The sequence below is a fragment of the Notothenia coriiceps genome, unplaced genomic scaffold (genome assembly GCF_000735185.1).
Source record: "Notothenia coriiceps isolate Sejong01 unplaced genomic scaffold, NC01 NC01_scaffold00038202, whole genome shotgun sequence".
In the NCBI taxonomy this organism is placed as follows: domain Eukaryota; kingdom Metazoa; phylum Chordata; class Actinopteri; order Perciformes; family Nototheniidae; genus Notothenia; species Notothenia coriiceps.
Genome location: NW_011370903.1, coordinates 65,926 through 88,401, shown reverse-complemented (window position 1 = coordinate 88,401; position 22,476 = coordinate 65,926). Strand labels below are relative to the sequence as shown.

The following is a 22,476-nucleotide window of genomic DNA, read 5'->3' as shown; positions in this document are numbered from 1 at the left end:
GAGTGCGTCCGTAGTCTTTTAATTTGTGGAGAGAGAAAAGGAGATATGGGTTTAGAAAATTTTTCCCACATGTTGCTCGCTAGTATAAAGATAGGCGACACTGCAGCTCGCCTGGTGTCTTCAACGATAGTCTTTGACGGACTGCACAAAACCTGCATCAGAGCAGAAAACGAAATGTAATCGTTCGGAGCGATTTATTGTGAGTCTCGATTGGACCATGACCTTCTCGTGGTACACAAATTTTTCGTCCTTTATTTTTTTTCTTGAGTGGAACACTAATTTGGACGGTTCTCTTTTTTCGTAAACTCCGAGGTATGACAAAGTCTTTATTAGGACTACACCAATATTTGTCCTACCGCAAAATAGTGTTGTTTAATATTGAAATAAGAGGCCATCTTGAGGCGGAGAGAAGAAGAAAAAAAAGTTCGATTCCGGTTCTAGGCGCAAGAGATGTCCCAAAGTTTTCTCCCCAAACTCGTCATACTCCGTATCGATGTTACCCACTTGACAAACCATAAAACCTTTTTTATTGAGTGTCTGTACAAACATATCCATACCGGGAATGTTATATAAAAAAGGCTTTATATCGTCTATCCAGGTTAAATTTCTTTTACATTCGGATGTTTGGACTGTACTCACTTGCACGTGAAAGACCCGACTCCGTACCGTGCTGGTAAGCCCCTTTGTTTGTTCTTTTGACTGTGTCTGTCCCCTCTCTTTCGCTGTAAATTTTGTACTCACTACCCTTTGTCCACCTTTGTTAAAAGTCCCTCGCCCCGTCTTGACTACTACCACTAAGTGTGTTCCCCTCCTTCTTTGTCCCCGACGCCAGCTATTAGTTTTTAGTCGAGGATTTACTTGGAATAGCAGATAAAGGAACTGGAGACTGCACTTTAAAGTGCCCCAATTCTATCACCTATCCTCTTAAGTTTTCCTGAATCCTCTTCTCTGACGGCCATGAAAATCTTTAGGCTGACGTGAACAGGTGATAGACTGCACAAATACTACGCAGTCGCCTGCAGTAAACACGCAGACGTCGGACACCCCTTTAATACTTTGATGTCAAAAGCTATGTCGCCTGATGTTGTACCTACATCATTAATTCTTGCCTGCCTGAGTAGATCTCTGACGTGGCACGAGAGGTACTACAACGAAATACGAAATACTTGTTGTCTTGGTATAAGAAGCTACTTGTTTTCAACCTTAACTTTATTTTTTCTTTTACTTTGAAGTACGGAGTGAGTGGGAGAGGGAGGCCAGGTGAATTATTTACAGGGTTATTGCATACTAACATAATTGATACTTTTCTAGAATTTTAGTTTATGTTTTACTAAATAATATTTGCAATCAGAAATTGGGAATAGTGACACTTCTATACTGATCACATAAATGTAGCGTAGTATTGTGATAAAATTTTATTTCAATCTACGATATGAGGAGTTTGATCTAGAGTCACTCATTACAAACTTGAACAACTAGTAAACGTCATTTTTGATATAGACTAGTATAAAGAGAACAAACAACATATATGACTACTTTGAGACATAGTTTAAAGTGTTTCGTTAAGAATACCGTTGAGGAATGGAGTAATGCAAACATTTTTCGAAATTATATGCTGGATTGAAAGTACGTATAGTAAAGAGGTAGTATTAGCAAACACAGGCACTGCTGTCCAGTATAGTCTGAACACACCTGACCGCATTAAACGACGCCGACGGTTACCAGTGACACACCCTTTGTGACAAAGTATGTGAGAGGAAGATATCCATTTACCTAAAGCCAAAGATCAGCCAAAGGATATCGAGCTTTCCTAAATGTACACTATGCGCAATATTTCCTTCTAAACCTTTGGAGGAAACGAATAGTACTTCTTTAGTTTGACGAGAATAAGTCCGACGGTCTGACCCTTCCGACCAGCCGCAGATACACAACTGAGTCACAAAGTCCTTCCTAGGAATATCTGACAGTTTTATCTAGAATAGACCATGGTCGAGTTCTGACTTTACTTTTCCCATACATGATTGTAAATTTTGTCCTTTGTCTGTTTATGTTTGATTATAGCAATTGATTGTGTAATTCTAGCGTCTGTGATTATTTAATTTGTTTTATTCATATCGACTCCACAACTACCACTTAAATAATGATATATACACTACGTAACCGTTAAGTTAACGCTATCATACAACCACAAGACATTATTGTACTTACTACCAAATTTCTAATTTAATTTCAACTGTCTGAGTACTAGCGCAAATTTTCCTCATTTAGGACATTTACCTGTGTACTAACACGGCTACTCTTGTAGAGTAGTACCTATAACATGCTAAGTAATCTTTTGTAATTGGTAAGCACATTCACAATTTTATTTTGTTAAAAGAATGTTGCTGTTGACGTGTTTGGAAATCCATATAGATAACGTATGCTGTATACAAGTTCAACGAAGGAAGATAAATAAGTGTATATTACAAAGGTCGAAAATTTATTAGAGAAGCTATTCACTATTTCAATACAAAAACTTCGCAGAAGAAGATTTAGGATCACTTGGTTCACCTTACTTTTAATATATCATCTTGTGACTCGTCGCCAGTAGATCATACTTGTAGTTATATACAACACTCGTCAAACTAGGGTATTCATTCAGGTGATAGTACATAGCGAATCGTCTTATAGTGTAGGGGTCAAAGAGGGACCAATGATCAATAATCAGACCGTGTTCCGTACACAGGTGTCACCTCTCCGATTATCACTCTTCGTTTGTTTCTGTTAGCTAACACTATCCGCACTACAAATGTTCACGTTAGTGTAAGCCATAATCTGATATAAATATTGTATACAGACGATTACCAACAGCATACCGTTTGTATTATTAGTATATTACAACATCTGAATCCCATGCTCTAATGAACTAGCACGACTCTGGACACTCTTTCAAAATGCAACAACAACATTTCAACTCAGTACGTCCTTAAGATTCGAGATTAACCTGTAAAGCAAGATTAGTTCTTACACGTATAACTTTTACAGCGGGGGACACAGGAAAAGGTGAGTAACACTTATGATTGTACCTTCTAGATTTAAACTATAACAAACATGTCTATAATTTATGACAATACACACGGGTTTTTTAGGCGCACCGGGGACACATATTTATGTATAAAAGACATCACAAAGTGCATTTTGCATGATAGGTCCCCTTTAAGTTCTCTTTTTGTTATGCTTTAGTTTTTTCCTCCTTGTGAGCGCCTTTTTTTATGCCAGTACCTACTCTGTTAAGAGGGATTACCTGATCTTTGGAATTAAAAATACATTTAGTTACATTCAAGACTTTGGGTGTTTCTCAATGTCGAGGACGCTTGCTTGGCAGCACATGTCTTCCGAGTCACTTGCTTCGGAAGCGAGGCAAGAATACTTCCTAGCCTCGGAAAATGAAGAAATATGGAACAGGCTAACAGGTGTGCGTTATATGCGAGGCCCCGCCTTAAATGGAGCGCGATTTCCACCAAAGATTTGGAAATTGGTCCGTGCAAACATTGTGAAGATTTTAAGACCGCGGAGTCTACACATGTGCAGCCTCGAAATTGCAAGTGCACATTTGTGTGCACTTGCTTGCTCACAGCTCTTCTTCTCTGTTTGTGTGGAAGCTTGACTGATATCCTCCTTACCTTTAGCGGTGACTGTCTTTCGTCTGTGTCTATGAATTGTTGAGGTTCTCAATCCTCAATTTGAATTAAAGTAAATGGCGAGAAAGATAAAGCCATATATCTGGAGATTGCCTTTAAATGTACAAAGTATCTGTCAACACATGGTGTTAAGCTAACACAGAGGTAAAATAGACATCTTAATTAAAGTAGTAATAGTGTACAATTACTCTGGACTTGTCTATTGGCAATTGGTGCGTCTCATGATGCCTGACAGTGCCAGTGTGTTTTAGTTTGTCATGTTGAATATGAAATGTCCAAGCTGTTCACACAATATCCACTCACTAACTAACTTTATGTAGTTATAAACAATTTGCCTTACTTTAGATTGAAGCAATTATGCCCCTATACTACTGTATACATTAATCACTCTACCTACTCTGGGTCATAAATAAAAGCATCTTAATAATATTATTGTTATTATTATCCTTCCCCTGTAACTTCCTCCAGCTCTTCCTAAGGGCCCAGCTCTCTCCTGCCAGCTGGGCTCCAGTCCCTGCAGCATGTTCTGGGTCGGCCCACAGGCCTTTTCCCAGTAGGCGATGCCTGGCAAACTTCTTACGACAGGGAGCTGGGGGACATTTTTAGCAATGCTCAAACCACCTCCAATGTAATGTGTGTTTTCAGGAGATGTTAGGTTAGGTGTCCACTGGGAACATTTGTTTTGAGTGTCAACTTCTTTTACACATTGTATTGATTTGAAGGAACACATCGTTACACATCTCAGACAGTGCCAAGAGATTTGCATTGGCCTTCTTACTCAGAGAAGAGGAGTGCTAAAACTATTTCCACTAGGGAAAAGGTTTTTTCAATAATTGTTCAGCAATAACGCCAGCCATGGCCAGCTAATTCTTCCCAAACCATCTGTTTAACACTTCCAGTTAAAGCAAGAGGTGGACGCCAAATTAGGACTTCTTGGCCCATTGATCACTGTTAGCAGCCAAACGTTGGAGACTGTGTTTAAGACGGTGGAACAAGAGTAGGAAAATAAAATCAATGGGAAAAGGTTAATCTCCAGCTGCTACCACCAACAAATTGTCCAACACTGCTGTTCTACCATGTACTTGATGATGTGGTCGAAAAAAAATGCATCTGCGACTTTTGAAGTCAGTCTTGTTCAGTTGTACAGTTAGAAATGTGTATTTCGAGCGCCCTCGAAAAGGTGTGTTGTAACTATAGGCATAAATATTCCCTCTGAGCCCTGAATAGCACTCTGGCTCAAACTGTTCATACATTTGCAGAACCTTTTGCATGGCTTGATTCCATAGAGCACCTTCCTCTCAGAGCAGCAGTGAATGTGTAACGTTACTTTTTTCCATACTATTAAGAAAAAAAACATTTAGCTTGCTAACTGTTACACTTCCCTTGAGTTCCTACCCATTATCTATAACCTACACATTTAATTTCTTAGAGATATTTTTATAGGCTCTCATGTCTCATCATAATCATATTTGACATTAACATCCTCACTGACGAGCAGATGGCACTACGCTTTACATATCACTGGTATGTTCTTTGTGCATTAAAACTTACCTGTTGATTAATTCATATCGAAATGGAACGTTTGGTTTCTTTCTTCACTTCTTGGCCGACCCCATCGAGAATGAAGGTGTTTGTTTGACCGATTTCTCTAGAAAGCTGCAAGCGGCATTATACCAAGCCAATTATTATGACAATCCAAATAAGCGTTGTTTTGCACAGGCACTGCATGCTGCCAACATTATATTTTGTATAGTATATACCAGTATATTGCCAGTGTTAACACAAACATGTCTGTCATACATCAATAAATCCTACGTATATATGTATTTGGTAAGAATAAAATGTACAGTAATTTGAAGTTCATATTCTTGTCTTTATTTTAACTTCACGGCTGTGTAATTACTCCTGCAATGCATCCTTTTCTTATTCAATTCACCCTGTCTTTTTACTCCCACACACAGTCTCAATTTGCCAATCTACTGCTGTAACAGCCTCTGTCTTTTTTGATGTTGGATTTTCAACAGTTTTCGCCTCGGTTGTTGTCCTTGATCTTTTAACTAGCTTTAATTCACTGCCATGACAGCCAAGGTCAGTGGGAGGGCATAGAAATGTCTTAGCGGTGTCTGTTCAGACTGCCAAATGAATGCTGACCTATCATCTGTACGGCTCGGCGTATATACAAAATGAAAACCTGAAGGAATGTTATTTGAAAAATAATGAGAGGCAGGTCGGCTAGGTTCAGTGTTCCAATCATAGCATTGCAAACAATTATTTCAACCTAATGAGAAAATGCCGTCCAGGCCCAATGAATAGATGAGCAGCAAGGTTTAATCAAACTAATTCATTAAACATTTTACAAAGTAACAAAGCTATTTAAAAAAATGATGTAACTGTGATTAGAGGACATACGTTTTGAAAGAGGAAACGGATAAAAAAGCAGCACGCCAATAAATTACGCTGGATAGTACAACGGCCTTCCTACAGCAGCAGGAAATGATCTAACATAAATATATGATCTGAAACGTGTGATACCCACGACTGTGACACCAACCTATACTTTCCGAGGCGTTTTCAGAAGAAAGCCGGGCTCTCGCTGTCACACGCCGCACTGATATCTACAGGGATTACAAAAGTGCAATCACCCTGCATCAGCAGCAATGAAGAGATCATTTATAACTGTACCCATGCTCCATAGCATGAAGAGCTTTAAGGCTGACTCTTTAAAATATATGGTTATTTTTCATGGAAGAGGACAGGTCCAGATGAGTTTATATGGTAAATAATTTCCTATAAAGCCAAAGGAAAGCTAGATTAAATACAACTCTAGAGCTAGCCTGACATTCGACCCTTTTCTAAATTCAAAATCTCATTACAATTTCCAAGGAATACAGCGTTCTTACAGCTAGTGGAGCGGGTGCCAACAGAATCCAATACATCAAATAGGGACGTGCATAAATCCTGGCCACACAGGCCAGACTGCACTCCATGTAATTCCCCAGCCAGGGAGAAAGCGTACATTTCCTGTGTATATTACCTAAAGTGCCTTGATTTAGTGATCCTGAAGCCACAGGTAAAGGACACACACAGCAGGGTCTTGCTGGGTTTTTATTGCCAACATCTGCATGGCCCATCTGGCTGCGTATGTCATGGCGTTTGGTGTTTTGTGAAACAAGAGGCTGATGATATTAAAGCTCTTCATTCTGATCACTCACAGTGCTGTCAGCAGTGTTATGCTTTCATATTTTTCCATCTCGGTATCACACTCTCTTCATCTTTGATCGTGATGATCCTTAACTTGATTTCTCTCTTTGTTTGCTGACTCCAGCTGAAATGACTTTTTACAACCAATAAGGAGATATAAATGTTCCTGCTTCCATTGAACTAGTGCAAATTGCTGACAGGTGTGCTCTAATATAAATAAATATACGGAAGTGTGTTTGTATTTATGGATGTGATGGGAAATATGTGACTTTTTATAGCAAATGTTTGCAAGTTTACATGAACACATTCCATATAAAGGTGCTTAAACTTAATTTATTGAGGTGTTGCCAGATTAGCCTCTGCAGTAAAAGCGTGTCCCTCGCAGCAGTCTGTTCAGCATGCCAGCCACATTGGGACACTAAGAACATTCAGATGACCTGCCACACACACAGCCTCACCACCACAGCTCTCAGGTTGTGGAACACACTCAACATAATGGAATCTCAATATCAATCCAGGAATTATAAAAGGCAATAATGTAACATTTGCCAAACACTTAACACATTTGTGATGGGATAACACATTTAATATTTGATTACGACAAGATAGTATCCTCATATTGCCTGCCAATACCACATTCAATTCAGTTCAATAACACATAAAAAGGCATATTCTTAGAGACGAGAAACTGATATTAAGTGCTTTCCTTTTTGTTAGAGAACTGATTCCCAAGATCAGTTATCAGAAGTGGTTGTCAACATATTATTTCAGTTAATAATGAACATACAAAACATCATAGTAGGTCAAGTATGCGTCCATTTTTGCATTGTAAAATCAATCAATCAATCACAAATGAAGCAGCAGAAGCAGACACATCATCTCATCCCAGTGGATCTTCTTCCTTCTCAAAGCCTGGCATCTACATTTCCCACATTTTGACTCGAGGCAACATGTTAAGACACCGATATTTCAACCTATCCGCACACATTGCACCTCCACCTGTGACACCTCGGAGGAAGGTGGTGGAGCTTCAGGTACAAGTAAAAACTGTGAGGTAATGCAATCACAGGAATCTAACAGCAGCACTGCTGATACCTGGTCTTCAATGTCTTCTTTATTAGTATGCCTAAGGATTTGTACTATATAATGTAGCATAAAGAGGCCCTATAATGCTTTTTGGGTTTTTTACCATTCTTCTAGTGTGTTGTATATAATCAGAACACATGTATTGTATTCTATTTCATTCAAAATTAACAATAGTACACAATATTGTGTTATCGTTACAGTAAATGGTTTGTAAAGGCTCAGATCCCAAAGTTCCCTCCACAGGGAGTTTCTCTCCCACACACTCCCCACCTCGCCTCGATTAGACTCCTTTGTTTACTTCCTAATTATTCATTCGGACAAGTTTCAAAGGAAAAAAAGGATTTGGGGTTTAAACGAGAATAATAGGAAGAATTCAAACCCTTTCTTTACAGTATGTAGATTGTTTTTTCATACTCTCATTTTCTATACAGCCTTCTATTTTGAATGCGGAAACAAATAAATACCTGGAAATGTGTCTTTTATCTGTCTGGTGGTGTGCTGAAGAATGCATTTATTAGTGATATACAGAACAGAACATGTAATGCATGCTCCATGGTGTTTTGCTTTCAATAAACTCATGAGTGCACTGAAAATAAAGCTTTATTGTTAATACTGGGCCATGATAATTAATCAAACACACTCAACAGTTTCTACTATCTAACATGTATTTAAAAACCCGAGCAGTTTTCTTCCTTTTCTCTCCGTATTGCAGATGAGGATTAATGGGTACCTCAAAAACATGTCTACAATCCGCCAAAAAGCAACCTAATAAACCAGACCAAAGTAGTCCTCCAAGTTTCAGATGCCTTCTGATACTTGGGTTAACGTGTCCAACTTATTCCAAACTACACTATCTGGAATACAATCACCCTACAAGGCCTACCAATATGTGGCCCTCTGCTCAGTTTGCATTCATCTTATTCCACTTTTTCCTCTTTAACTGAAACCAAAAATGTTTGATTAGTTAGACAAAAAAGACGAGCCTTACACCAATACCATGAACCAACATCTTTGATAGTTGCTTATTAACATAATTTAAGTGCATGGATCTTGTGGTTATCTTGGTTCTTTCTAGGAAACTAAAACCACAGCATCGACTTTCCTTACTGTGCCAACATGGAGTGGAGAATCACAACCGTCCACCCTATAGGAATGATTAAACTGACTCTTCTACAAAAAGCTGTTTGATAAATTGCCAAAGCAGTCTGACACATTTTTCAAGCTGTTAAAATATGCAGCACAGCTGGTTTGTGTGATATTAAATTCCTTTATTACTCCACAGCTTCTGTGTTTTTACGTTTTATGATCCAACTTTTGGAAAGTGTTGGTTTTCAGTCCATGATTGGGATGAATATTCTAGTAGCTTCGAGTAGTTTTTAACTAAAAAACATTGCAGTGAAAGCAGTGGGGGTAATGCAGTTAGTGAGGATTGCAATCAAATGTATTTGTTTCGCTAAAAGCAACACAAACTTGTGTCTACAGTAGCTACATGAAATTACCCTATAAATCAGACTTTTTTTTTTTCGTTGATCAACCTCACACCAAACTTTCTATTTCAAACACTTTGAGCCCGTCTGTGCAACATTTTCAAAGGCACAGTTACAGTAGGTGGAAGGGTTTTTAATCCGTATTGAATGGACTGTTTATCCATAGCGTTACCTCAGACACAGATTTAACTTTAGAAAGAGTCGGGGGCGGATGTTGCCGGTGGCGAAATATATGGGATGTACTGAAATGATTGTGTTTAGTAGACAATGCTCCATGGAAAGTGAGTCAGAGCCATTTCCCTTAAGGAGGGAAAAGAAGAATAAATGAAACATCATAAATAGGCAACATCGATCTCAAGATACGGATTGAGCTACGTTGGATCAACCAAACCAATCTCAGGTTCTGTTAATATTTTTGGGGTCCATTCGGAGAGGTGTCAGATGTTTAGTGCATTGAGTGTTCCCATGACTAAGTGGTCCGTGCTCAATGTGCAGACGCCTTCTGGAAAATCCAATTCAGATTACTTCGATTGGTGCATGATGGGGATGTCCACTAATTGGTTACTGAAGATCATTGCAGGGAAGTTCACTATATCAGTAGAAAATTGACTGAAGCTCAAATGTAATTAGTGAGCAGATCAATTACATTTCTAAAGAATTTGGGACACTAGTTTCCCATTACACTACTGCTGCTTGCATTATATCTCTAAGAAGTCAACGTTTTTGATTAGTAGGTTTCCAGGAGTATTGAAAGGAACTAATTGCCAAACAGTTCAATAAAAGGTTCAAACATAATTACTGTAACAAAACTAAAAAAGGATACAACTTTAGGGTACTACGTTTTCATGATTTTTTCATTTAATTAATAATATATTCAAAGGTTTATTCTTCATTCCAATTACTCAAGCTCATACTCATAAGCTTGACAAACCAAGTTTACATTTTTTTAAATCAGCCATTTATTTTGAGCCTCTATTAGATCTTACAGAACCTCTTTCTGGTATCACTTTGATACTGTACTGTACTTACCTGAATATATTGTGTGTGCATGCAGTTTCCAATATTGTCGATGAATTTATCAGGCTCTAGTACTTTGTGGACATATATTAATAATACAAAAAAGGGTTTAATTCCACAGTTACCCTTTGCAGTAAAGCTTGCGGTTAAAAAGATACAACTTCATTAAATGTAATGCATATAATTGTTGTTTATGTCCTTAAATGAGGCAGGTTGCACATTTTCACCCATCATTTCACCTTTAATATTAGTTACATCTCGTACACCTTTGACTTTTTTTACTTTTGGCTTCAAGTAGGAATAATTTGTCCGGTCATTCAATCAGCAAAGTGCCTCAGCCATGAATACATTGCCCTTGTACAGACCTGTGACACATTAACCTTGACAACACTACCAAAACAGAATGTTATCTGTTGACCAGGTCGCCTCTCAAAGTGATGCCCCTCTCTGCCACGCTTTGAATTATTCATGCGGGAGATGGGGTGAGAAAGCAAGGGGACCCTTGGCAACTTCACTTTAATCCATAAGCAAAGTGTACATATAGTACTCTCATCCTTATAGCTATTGATTATGTGACACGTTATCCAGCAGCTCGGCGATGGATAACTAACAAAATAGACAACAAGACAGCCCGGGTGTCCACACTTGTTAGGTGTTGACTGGAGAAGGGGAAGGGCGGGGGGTTGGAAGCGAGTCGAGCTAAAGGAGCTAAAGGAGCGAGAGCCCTTCGCCAAATAGAAATAAAAACAGCCCTTCTCATTCATATGTAATACATGGATTCCTGGGAATAATAGCTTAAACAGCCCTGTCTCGCAGTGTGCTGGAAAATAGGAAATTAGGTGATGAGCAGAATGACAGACCCTTATAGGGAGGATTTGTCTGTTACACCTTAATCCATCAGGAAAGTCTCCTGCCTCGACTGTAGTAAAGCTGATTTGGAGCCCGCAGATAGCATCAGGGAGGTGGCACTTCTCAGAAACTGCTCTGCTGATACGCAGATATTCTGGGAACATGTGCAAGCCGACGTTCTGAGGATTATTTCCAAACTCTAGCAACTTTAACTTTGATGGACAATTAATGTCTACTTTCACTTTTAGACGTACATTTCCGAGAGGAACTCCATGTTTGGTTCAGATTTCTCGAGAGGCAGCACAATAATGTCTTTCCCTCAAATGAACTCAGATTTAGAACAGGTTAAACTGAATACATGTGTGAAGTGAAGACTGCTGTGCCAGTGTTTTGCATATGTGCACTACATCATGTCTCAAGTAATTCCAAAAAGATTAACATTTGTGAAAAGCCTTGTCACATGCTGTGTTAGGTCCATGCATAATGAAATGCATTTACCGATCAGGCCCTGCTGGAAATGTTGTGATGACAATCTTCTGTCTCTGAATGTGTCCACACTTTATACATTTCCATTACTAACTGCTGCTTCATCACGTCTAATGACTTTCCATGATCATTAACATCCTGATTGCTAATGCAAATAATTATATCATCAATCTTCTCCGGCCTCACGCATACCACGCAACCAAAACCAAGGTCAGGCTTAAAGTACTGATGCAGTTTTAACTATGAAAATATGAATTTTCTCTTTAGAAATGTTATCTGTAAAGGCAAATGTGAAAGTAAAAGTTAAAACAGTGGTGTGTCTGTCACGCGATACTACAACATGTTTGGTGTACATTTTAGTTGATATAACCTCAAAATGTCTTGACCAACAATTCAAGGTTCATCCCAAATGATAATTTTGCCTCCTCCTTTCCCTCACTCGCGTCTTACGGAGGCGGAGCTAAGACACGAGGAAGAGACGCGAGGACAGAGGAGTCCTCAGGTATGAGTTGGTATGTCCTTGTTCACTCCAGCTTCACCATAAACAACGTCCTTTACTTCTGGCGTGCGTGCAGTTTAATCACCTGTCACTGGACTTTCCTCCACATAAATCCCTTCAAACCTGTTATTTGGTTTCACTGTATTTGATTTTCCGTGTATAACATTTTATTTAAATTACAATAATAACAATAATAATAATTGACGGATTAAGTTCATTATGGTATTTGAGCTTGTTTCAGATAAACCTTTGTAATGGATGTTGTAAATTAATTGTTCCTATAAAAGAGACACAAATCAATAAACAATTTGTTAGGTATGATGTATATATTTATATATCCTTTATGTTTGACGTTCTGTGGGTTTTATTCACACATGCATCAAGTTAGAATGAAAAATTGGTACTATTGATATTGTTCAAATTAGCTGTTAGCTTTTGGATGTATGGACAACTATTACTAGTTTACGTTCACTCTGAAGAAAACTTAAAGATGTAATTTTTCTCCGACCATTTCTAGAGTGATAAGGATTTGTCGGTAACAATGATATTTTCAGAAAGTGCTCGTCACATTGAATCTAAGTATGTGCTGAGTTGCTTGTTTGATCAACTCTAGGACGAAGGAATACCTTTTTTAAACAGACTGCAGCCCTATTCTTCCTTCCTTCCTTATTTCACACACCTCACAGTTTGAAAACTTCTGATCCAGATAGATGTGGAAACCTAAACATAACATCTCGTTCCAAAAACAGTGGGGCATTAATATGCTGCATCAGCCTCTACCCTTCTGGGAAAGCTTCCTAAAAAAAGTTGGGGAGAATCCCGTTCAGCCCCAAGGTCACCAGCGAGGTCGGCCACTGATGGTGGGTAATGAGGCCAGGCTCAAAGTCAGCGTTTGGATCCATCCCAAAGGAGTTGGATGGGGTTGAAGTCAAGGCTCTGTGCAAGCCTTTCTTCAACACCAAACCAAGACAACTGTGCATTGTTATGTTGAAACTATGGCAGGGTATTGGCAACAATCTGCCAATAATAAGCATGTGAGTAAATGTTGTGTTCTAAGCATTGTATAAAAACAGACCACCATAATAACTAAACCTCAAACACAAATCTTGGCTTGCAAACTATAAATTAAAAATCTTTTGAGAATCAAATTATCCCAAGACAAAATACAGTCAAATGTATCAGTCATTCCTAGCATTTGGTGCCATTTAGGTCCCCACCACATTATATCATATATTTTGTATTTAAAATGTCTAATGCTTATTTTTTAAAAGCTTGGTTTTAAATGTTTATACCCCTCTACCATAAAACAACAGTGTTATTTATATTTACCCAGGATATTCAAAATTCTAAATAATTACTCTGATTTTAGCACAAGTAGGCCAAATTGCTGTGTCCCAAATCATGTTTGCTCAACTTCTGTAACAGATGTAAAAAAAAGAAATCAAAGAAATACAAACAAATTCTATATTTTTGTCACTGTTGTATAACCCTTTTGCTAATATTCCTCACCAAATTTAAATGTTTGTTATTAATTCATTTTTATTGTTTAAAGTTTTTTTTAAAGTGTGTGTGTGTCCTGTTTGAATGTCCCTCCTTTTACTCTGATTTGAATCCCTCTGGACACGCCCCTTTAATATTCTACTATTGGTATTACTCAAGAAGAAGGATACATTTTGAGTGGGAGAATCATCTTCAAGAAGCAGAGAGTGTATGCGTTCTTCCTTCAACGTTTTTTTGTATGTTTTAAAGAACTTAACTGTTGCAGTAAAGTAAAACATATTTTTCTTATACTTTAACAAGCCATCATTCAGATTCAATTAAAAAAAACATGAAAAATTATGTAATTTTTTTTTTAATACCCTAGCTGAAATGGCACTAAATGCTAGGAATGATTTTCCTACACCCTCAGTTGTAACAGAAAGGGTTTCCCACAAACTGTTGGAACACAGTTGATAGCGAGCTATGTGGCTAGCTTATCACTGTATCATTAGGACTTCAATGCTACCAAGGTGTCCAGCCCATACCATGAAAAACAGTACCGGACCAATGGTGTTCCGACCACACATTTCTATTTAATGTATTGTCATTTGAACTCTACAGTATGTGTGCCTAACAAGCTAGGAGAGCCAAGTGGCACAACGACAAAGACATCTGGGCTAATCCCTGTCACACTCTTCTGATTTCTCTCCCTGCCTGCTTCTTCCAGGTTCGCCTTTCACAGCGTGCAAAATCGTTAAGTGATTTACACTACCCACCATAACATAACACCTTATCAATGCCAACATGTCAACCTATGTAATCTCTTCGTTGGAAATTACAAGCAGTGTGGTTAGAATTACTTCTATACATTCCAGAGATTTGTCCTGTATATCTTTATTTGATGACTAGCACACAAACTAAGAAATGTGCACAGGATGCAGGGGGGGGGGGTGGAATGCTGTGAATGGACCATCAGGGCTGTGGTGTGCTGCACAATGCACATTAATTTAGCAGTCAGTGAAATTCAGACCGGTGCAGAGTAACATTTCCATGAGAGCATGTGCTCACTCTGTGTTTGCTCTTTTTGGGCCTAATCATGACAAGGTCGGATGAGATCTATTTTTAAACCTTGTCCAAAACGGTGAAAGTCACAGTGTGGTCCAGGAAGTCTCAAATCCTGAGAATTCAGTAAATAATGGATAAACCTTTTGCATGGATAATTCAATACAAAACATTTTCACAGCCAATTGTGATCAATAAAGAGGTTTGGATGATTAAATATGCCAAAGTCAAAGATAAGGCTATCTCTCTGTGTAAAAACGGAAAAAAACTTCTCTTGATTTTGTGCTTACAGTATAGATTTAACTTCTGAAGGCGTTTGTTAGACTGTGTCTGCTGCAGCAGTGAGACTGATTATTAAAAGTATTATACAAAGCACATCACAAGAAAATCAGCTGGAGGGACAGAGTCAGGGGGGGGGGATTGAGAGGTGACCTACACAACACAGTCTCACTCCCTGATAGTCCAATAGCGACGCTTGGTCAGGGTCCTTTGGCGTGCAGTTGTGAGTGACGCACCGAGTCCCCTTCAGCTTCATAAATGGACGCAAAGAGCGTCCATTCCCATTGGATTACGGAGAATTTTACACCCAGAAGTAAGTATTCTCCTTACTGTCGATTGATTTTACAGTGATATCTGCACTACTCATCAACTGAAAAACACCAGATTATCCTTGCTAATTACACAACATTGATTGGTTTAAATTGTGTACAATGCGTACAATAGTTGTATCAGAGTTTAGGATGGCCGAAGACACTACACTACCCATAATCCTCAGCTATCGTTTGAGACTACACCATGCGCTTTGCTCGACAAACCCCATGATTAGTCCTCAAGCTCCGTGATTGGTTGACCTCCGATTGTATTCCATATGAAAAAAACGTTTCGTAAAAGATAAAATCATACTTTATTCAGCAGTGCTTGCTTTACTCTATGAAAGTATATCACATATGCATTGTAATAAATGGTTCGGCTGCATTAAATATTACACATCTGGCTTAGTTCTTTATTTATCTACAGAGATCGGGCCTCAGAATAGACTGGAAACTATTTTTGAGTTGATGAGTAGTGCAGATATCACTGTAAAATCAATCGACAGTAAGGAGAATACTTACTTCCGGGTGTAAAATTCTCCGTTATCCAATGGGAATGGACGCTCACATTGCCTTTAACTGGCGCCGACATGGACCGATGCGGTGCTTCCCTAAGCGTCGAATACTGCCGCTGTTGGGATTACATTGCTATCAGTTGAAAGCTCTTTGCGTCCGTTTATGAAGCTGAAGGAGACTCGGCGCGTCCCAACTGCACGCCACAGGACCCTGACCAAGCGTCGCTATTGGACTATCAGGGAGTGAGACTGTGTTGCAACTTGCAACTACAATAGGCTGTTGTCGTACCTGGCTGCAGGAAGGAGGTTGACGAGCAGGAAGAAGATCCACAAGCCCATGTGCAGTGATTTAAGCTTCCACATTGCAGCAGCCATATCAGTTAAAACAGAGGGGTCCTGTAGAAAAGACAGAAGAGGGAAAGGGAGATTATGTCATACAGTGTTCACTGATAAAAGCTTGAAAACAGCTTAAAATGATAACAGCAAATGTCATAGCTTAACAGGTAAATGCAGAAGTGAAATAAAATGTTCGACCAATTGATATTTGATTTCCTTAATATTCCTTTTTTTGTCTTCTCATATAGATATCTTATATTTTTGAGTTCTGTGATTGATGGTCACTGCCCCATATCAAACTGATACTGACATTTTTATATCCAACAGCATGTGGCTTTCAAATGTACCATATTATTGGTCTTTTTTATAAAAGGGACATAAATCATATTGTGTGTCTTCTTATATGAGGAAACATAAATCAAACAGCGTTTAAACTGAAATCTAAATGAGAAGAATTATTAGTCACGTTCATGAGCTACCATGTGACATCACGTGCTGCCACCTAGCCTACAAATCATTGTAATGGAAAAGGTTGACTTTGTCTGCTTCACACGTCTTTTTGGTTTTCTTTTTTCCTAAACACACACACATTTCCGCCTGTCCTTCAGCCGAACAACAAGACATTGAAGCGTAATTTGCATTTATCACTGGGCTCCTCTCCCGCATGTCACTAGACATTTTCCGACAGTAATTAGCTCAGATTCTAATATTTGCCGCACGCTGTTTGGCACACCTGTCTGAGGGGCTTATTTGCTGATCCTAAACGCACCTGGTTACATGCCTGGTTATGCGACTCAGAATCTTTTAATTGTATTACCTGTGATGAATTGTCAACAACCATATATTATATCATATTAGGCAGGACACCAGGTGTAATTTATATTTAGTTTTGTTATTTGGGCCCTTGGTGGAACAGAGATATGACAATGCTTAAGCCTGCCCACAGCCACAGAGTGTTATGACTGGAGCAGACAAAAACTTGATAGGACCCAAATGCACGACTCCAGACAAAAGATGATTTCAAAAAAGGTTTTTACTGCGGTGATAAACAAGGTAATCCATCCTCAAGGTTCAAAAAATGATCTGGCACTGAGCACAGGGAACACACAGAATATATACACAAACAAAGAACTCTACAGGTGCAAACAATAAGGGCGGGGCAGATAATCAGGTCCGTGAGCAAAGTGACAAGGCAGGAGACAAACTAACTGAAAATGAGAAAGGAAATGGCAAAGTAAAACAGGAAATGGCAGACAACAAAAAGGGTAGCAGACATGGACTAAAACTAAACAGAGAAATAATATTAACAGATCTGCCGAGACACAACACAGAGCTGGCGTTCAACTATAAATATATTCAATCTTCACGTTGTGGTACCTCATGTTTCATTAGGTGTCATACATAATTTTGTCTACCTTTTTGTTTATGTATTTAAAGGAGTTGTACTGTGGTTAGGTACAAATTACAAGTTTAATCATTATGATATTTTTCCAATATTTAGCACGATAAAATATATGACAATATCACATTCTGCTTCGATCCGATGCTGGGTTTATTCGATTAAGGAACTACAATTTATATGAGGCTATATCATATTTAATATATTTAGCCAACGCTCTTTGTAGTGCCAATGGGGATCCTGATAACGACAGAAAGAAAGAAGAAACAATCTCAACACACAACATTTATTTTTTAAATATGATTTGACAATTTATTACTAAGCTCTTCCAGACATTAGAGGGAAAACTTTTTATAATATATTCTTCCTAATAAAATAATTAAAATAGACCAGTGCCACATTTGTCATTTTCAAGTAAAAAATATTTGTATTACTTAAGAAAATTAAGGCGTATGTTACAAATAAGGATATGTATACATTTTTTACTTAACATCTATGGAAAGGGAACATTGAATCGAAAAGATTGTTGTGTTTCACATCTAAACATTATTTTAAGACTCAAATCTAGGGAAGAGTTGTACAAATGTATAATAAAGGTAAAATATAAAGCAAAGTCCCTCTTACTACACTTATCATTTGTGCACAATCCCTTAATCATCTATATTTATTTTATTTTTGAATTATTACCACCACAGATGTGTGCTTAAATAATCAACACTAACTCAAACTGAATACATTAAATATTCAATAACCTACATGTCCTTGAACCAAATCAAACCAAATACATATCCTTACTATTAAATCCATTCATTGTGAGTGCTTGTGCATGTGCCTACGCCCGTACCACCCTCAGTATTCATGAGAGAGATGACGGAGATTTTGAGAAGTTCATAAACACGATTTGACCAAACACTCCCATGATAATGCAGCGCATAAAACCCTGGAATAAACCTTTCTATAGCGCTACACAATCTCCTTCATCCTTATGTCTTCACTCTTTAGATGTTGCCTAGCGACTGCATCCTAACACTGTCATTATTGGTAATTATACAAGGCTGTTGCAGTCTGGCAATTGACATAAAAACGAAATGACCTCTCATGAAAAATACATGCATACAGCCTGAAAACACCAGCACAATGAGGGAAAGGAAACCATGTGATTGGGGTGCAGGCCTCTCGAGCATTCACACATGTAGTGTTTGCAGCTGTGTCATACTTAAAAGGCTCTCATTGTGCTTTTCTGAAATTCAACACCCCCCCTCCCTCCTTTTATTGCCACTGAACAGAGAGGAGATCAAACACTTTCCTCGGGGGAATCGGTGTTTTCAGTGCCTCTGTGCAGCGCTGATCATTACAGGAGGAGTAAACAAATGAGTGGATGTGAACATACACTCCAAGTTAGTGTTCAAATAGGAGGCTGCACTAATAATGCTGCAACCTGTGACCATCCCTCTACACTCTGTTTGTGATGAGCTCACTTTAAAAGAGCCGTCTTAATATTGGTTGTAGCTGAAAACAAAGTGAAGTCAACATCCGCATCGTATAAGTCTTTTACACTGGCAGTGATGCTCATGAGCCAAAGAACCCTGAGTTACCAACCCTTTTTAAAAAAAATGTATGTGTGAGTGATAAGAGGCGACCGCATGGTGGAAAAAACTTTGTTTTAAAGAGGCCCTTATTATGTTCAATGTCAGGTTCATATTTGTATTTACTGCCTCTACTGTGACATGTCTCCATGCTTTAATGTTTGTATTGTATTCCATCACTCAAAATGACTATGCTTGCATACTGTATAGAAAATGTAAATCAGCCATAAGTTATTCTGTTAGCTTTTTCCTTAATAATGTATCAAACGTGTTGACAATTTCAATCAATGCACTTACACAGGATTTGACAAGACCCAATAACATTGATATACTGCTTCATAAATCCCAGAGCCATGAGGTGTAAACAAATATTTACAATCATCATTATGAACCTGACTGTGTGTCCTCATTGCAATAAATAAAGCACACATGCATCTACTTTCTATGCAATCAACCTTTTAGCAGGGAACATGGGACTGAGATCAATACGGTCCCAGTGAGTAACATGTGCAAACAGTTTGAAGGAAGTCAGGTTTTCTGACATACATTCCACGAAAACAGAGTAAAAAAAAAAAGTGTTGCCAGTTAAACAGAATACAGTTCATGTAAATGAGCTCAAATGTTATGTTTTCCTAATTCAAGCTTTCATCTCCCTTTCAACAGGTGACATGCTCCAGGGCAGGCCGAGTGTTGCTCAACAAACGAAGCTAGACAGCAGACTTGGTGAGATCTTTTTTTCTATGCTCATAAAGTCCGGCTTTAATGTTTTCAACCTCCTTTCTCTTTCTTTCTCTCTGTTTAAACCGGGTTTGTGTTAAAACCAATTCTTTTAAAAATGTAATGTTCACCATAAATACTACAGGATGCCCTCTGGAGTCAGAGCCATCATTTCCTTGTTCTTATGTCTGTCTGAAAATTGCGTTTCTAATTTCCTGACATATTGCCACCTATTGAAGCAACTTCCACTCACATGAGGAAACTCTTTGCGTATGTGTCTTCTTTAAGGCTTTAAACGTCCTGGATGAATAAACATTTTGGACATTAGATCCATCTACGCCTTGAAGTTCAGTCATAACGCGGCTACTCATTATAGTTAGTAGAGTTGAAAGGTAGGGAGAGTTCTCATTAGAAACAGAGACTGGTAGACTCTAATAATGTGCTCGGCAGATAAAAAAGTAAAGTTTCAAAGGACTCCTTTTCCCCTACCGTCCTACCACCTGTCCTCTGACCTCAAACCTCCTTCAGACTATCACTCCTGATATTCTACCGTTTCTCACCCATCTCATCAACACTTCTCTAACTTCTGGTCACTTTCCAAACAGTCTCAAGGAGGCAATAGTAAACCCTCTCCTAAAGAAACCCACTCTCAACCCGTCCAATGTTATAAACTACAGGCCTGTCTCCCTCCTCCCTTTCCTGTCTAAAACACTTGAACTTGCTGTCTTTAAACAACTCTCCTGTTATCTCCATCAGAACAACCTTCATGATCCGCACGAGTCTGGTTTCAAGGCAGGTCACTCCACAGAAACTGCTCTCCTTGCTGTCTCTGAGGAACTGCACACTGCTAAAGCAGCCTCCCTCTCCTCTGTCATCATCCTTCTGGACCTGTCTGCTGCATTCGAGACGGCGAACCATCAGATCCTCCTTCGCACTCTCCAAGAACTTTGAGTTTCAGGCTCTGCACTTTCCCTCCTCACCTCATACCTCAAAGACCGCACCTACAGGGTAACTTGGAGAGGGCCCGAGTCCAACTCTTGTCAATTACCTACAGGGGTCCCTCAGGGCTCTGTCCTCTGTCCCCTCNCAGTCTACCTCCATTTTCCCCCCACTCACCACCTGAACCCTAAAAAACTCCCCTCACACAAAATGAAGCCTTGTGTCACAAACCGGTTCCAGCCGGTTGTTGCCATGGTTTCCACAGTGGAGGAACAGTGAGGGCAGGGGGAGGAGGAAAAGTGAGTGTGTCACGTGATGATGACTTTGAGGTCATGTGACTTCTTTGGAAGAGTAGTGATTAATCCACAGGAAGTGATGATGCTGCTGAGCCCTGAGGAGAGACTAATATAAACACACACACACACACACACACACACACACACACACACACACACACACACACACACACACACACACACACTACTACTACTCTACTACTACTCTACACACACGACGACTACACTACACACACACTCACACACACACACACACACACACACACACACACACACACACGACGACACACGACACACACACACTACACACGACACACACACACACACACACACACACACACACACACACACACACACACACACACACACACACACACACACACACACACACACACACACACACACACACACACACACACACACACACACACACACACACAGAGCAGGGCAAAGAGAGACAGGCCTCATATCTTCATGTGTAGATTTGAACAACTTTGTATTAATATATAATCTCTGTAGTAACAACACCATCCTTGGATTATAGAGGAAGATCACTCCTACATTTTTGACCACGACTAGTTAATTATTTTTAGGTCATCTGCTTTTTGCATATGGCCTGCAGTAGAACAAGTCACATTGAGGAGAAGCTTTTTGTGTCCGGGGGGCTGGGGGGGGGGTTGTAATACATGAGGGTCGATCTAAACTGCATTCAAGATTCCCACACGCTTTCATTTTCATAGCATGCTTTGGGTGACGTATATAGACCATTACAGGTCACCTTCAGAGTGACTCAGACGCCTGTTATGCGCTGCCACAATATCCTGTTTCAACAGGAAATATGTGCTCTCAAACAGCCTTTGCATTGTGACTGAAAACCTTCTCTGGAGCTTTAAGTCCCACCTCGCTCCTCCTCTGCTTTAAGACTGTTCTGTTGTTGGTGTGGCTTCAACTTAGAGAGAAGTTATTGTGGAGGAGACTCATTTAGATTGTAGTGGACGAATCAACCCCGTCATAAGCTATAATTGTGGTTGAGGAGCAGATCTCCATATAGTAGACATTACTAATGAAGGCTCAGAGTCACATACCATTTTTAGAGATCACAGTGAAGATCCCAACGTTTTCAAAATGTAAAATATGTTTGAATTTTATACTTTACTGTTCAATAATGTTCAACAGACTTTTTCAGATTTTCAAAGGCTAATGCCAATAAAGCACAGGGCGACTGATTGCTGATATAACATGCCAATATACT

At 39.1% G+C, this 22,476-nt stretch overlaps 1 protein-coding gene across 1 annotated transcript in view; it reads right to left on the bottom strand.

Moving 5' to 3' along the window:
- Nucleotides 1-16,352, bottom strand: part of LOC104968050 (gamma-aminobutyric acid receptor subunit alpha-3-like) — a 49,594-nt gene extending 33,242 nt beyond the window's left edge. The window contains exon 1 of the mRNA XM_010797604.1: nucleotides 16,241-16,352. Within this exon, the coding sequence (XP_010795906.1) occupies nucleotides 16,241-16,326 (86 nt within the window). The 5' untranslated portion in view covers nucleotides 16,327-16,352. The remainder of the gene's footprint in view (nucleotides 1-16,240) is intronic.
- Nucleotides 16,353-22,476: the final 6,124 nt, after the last annotated feature.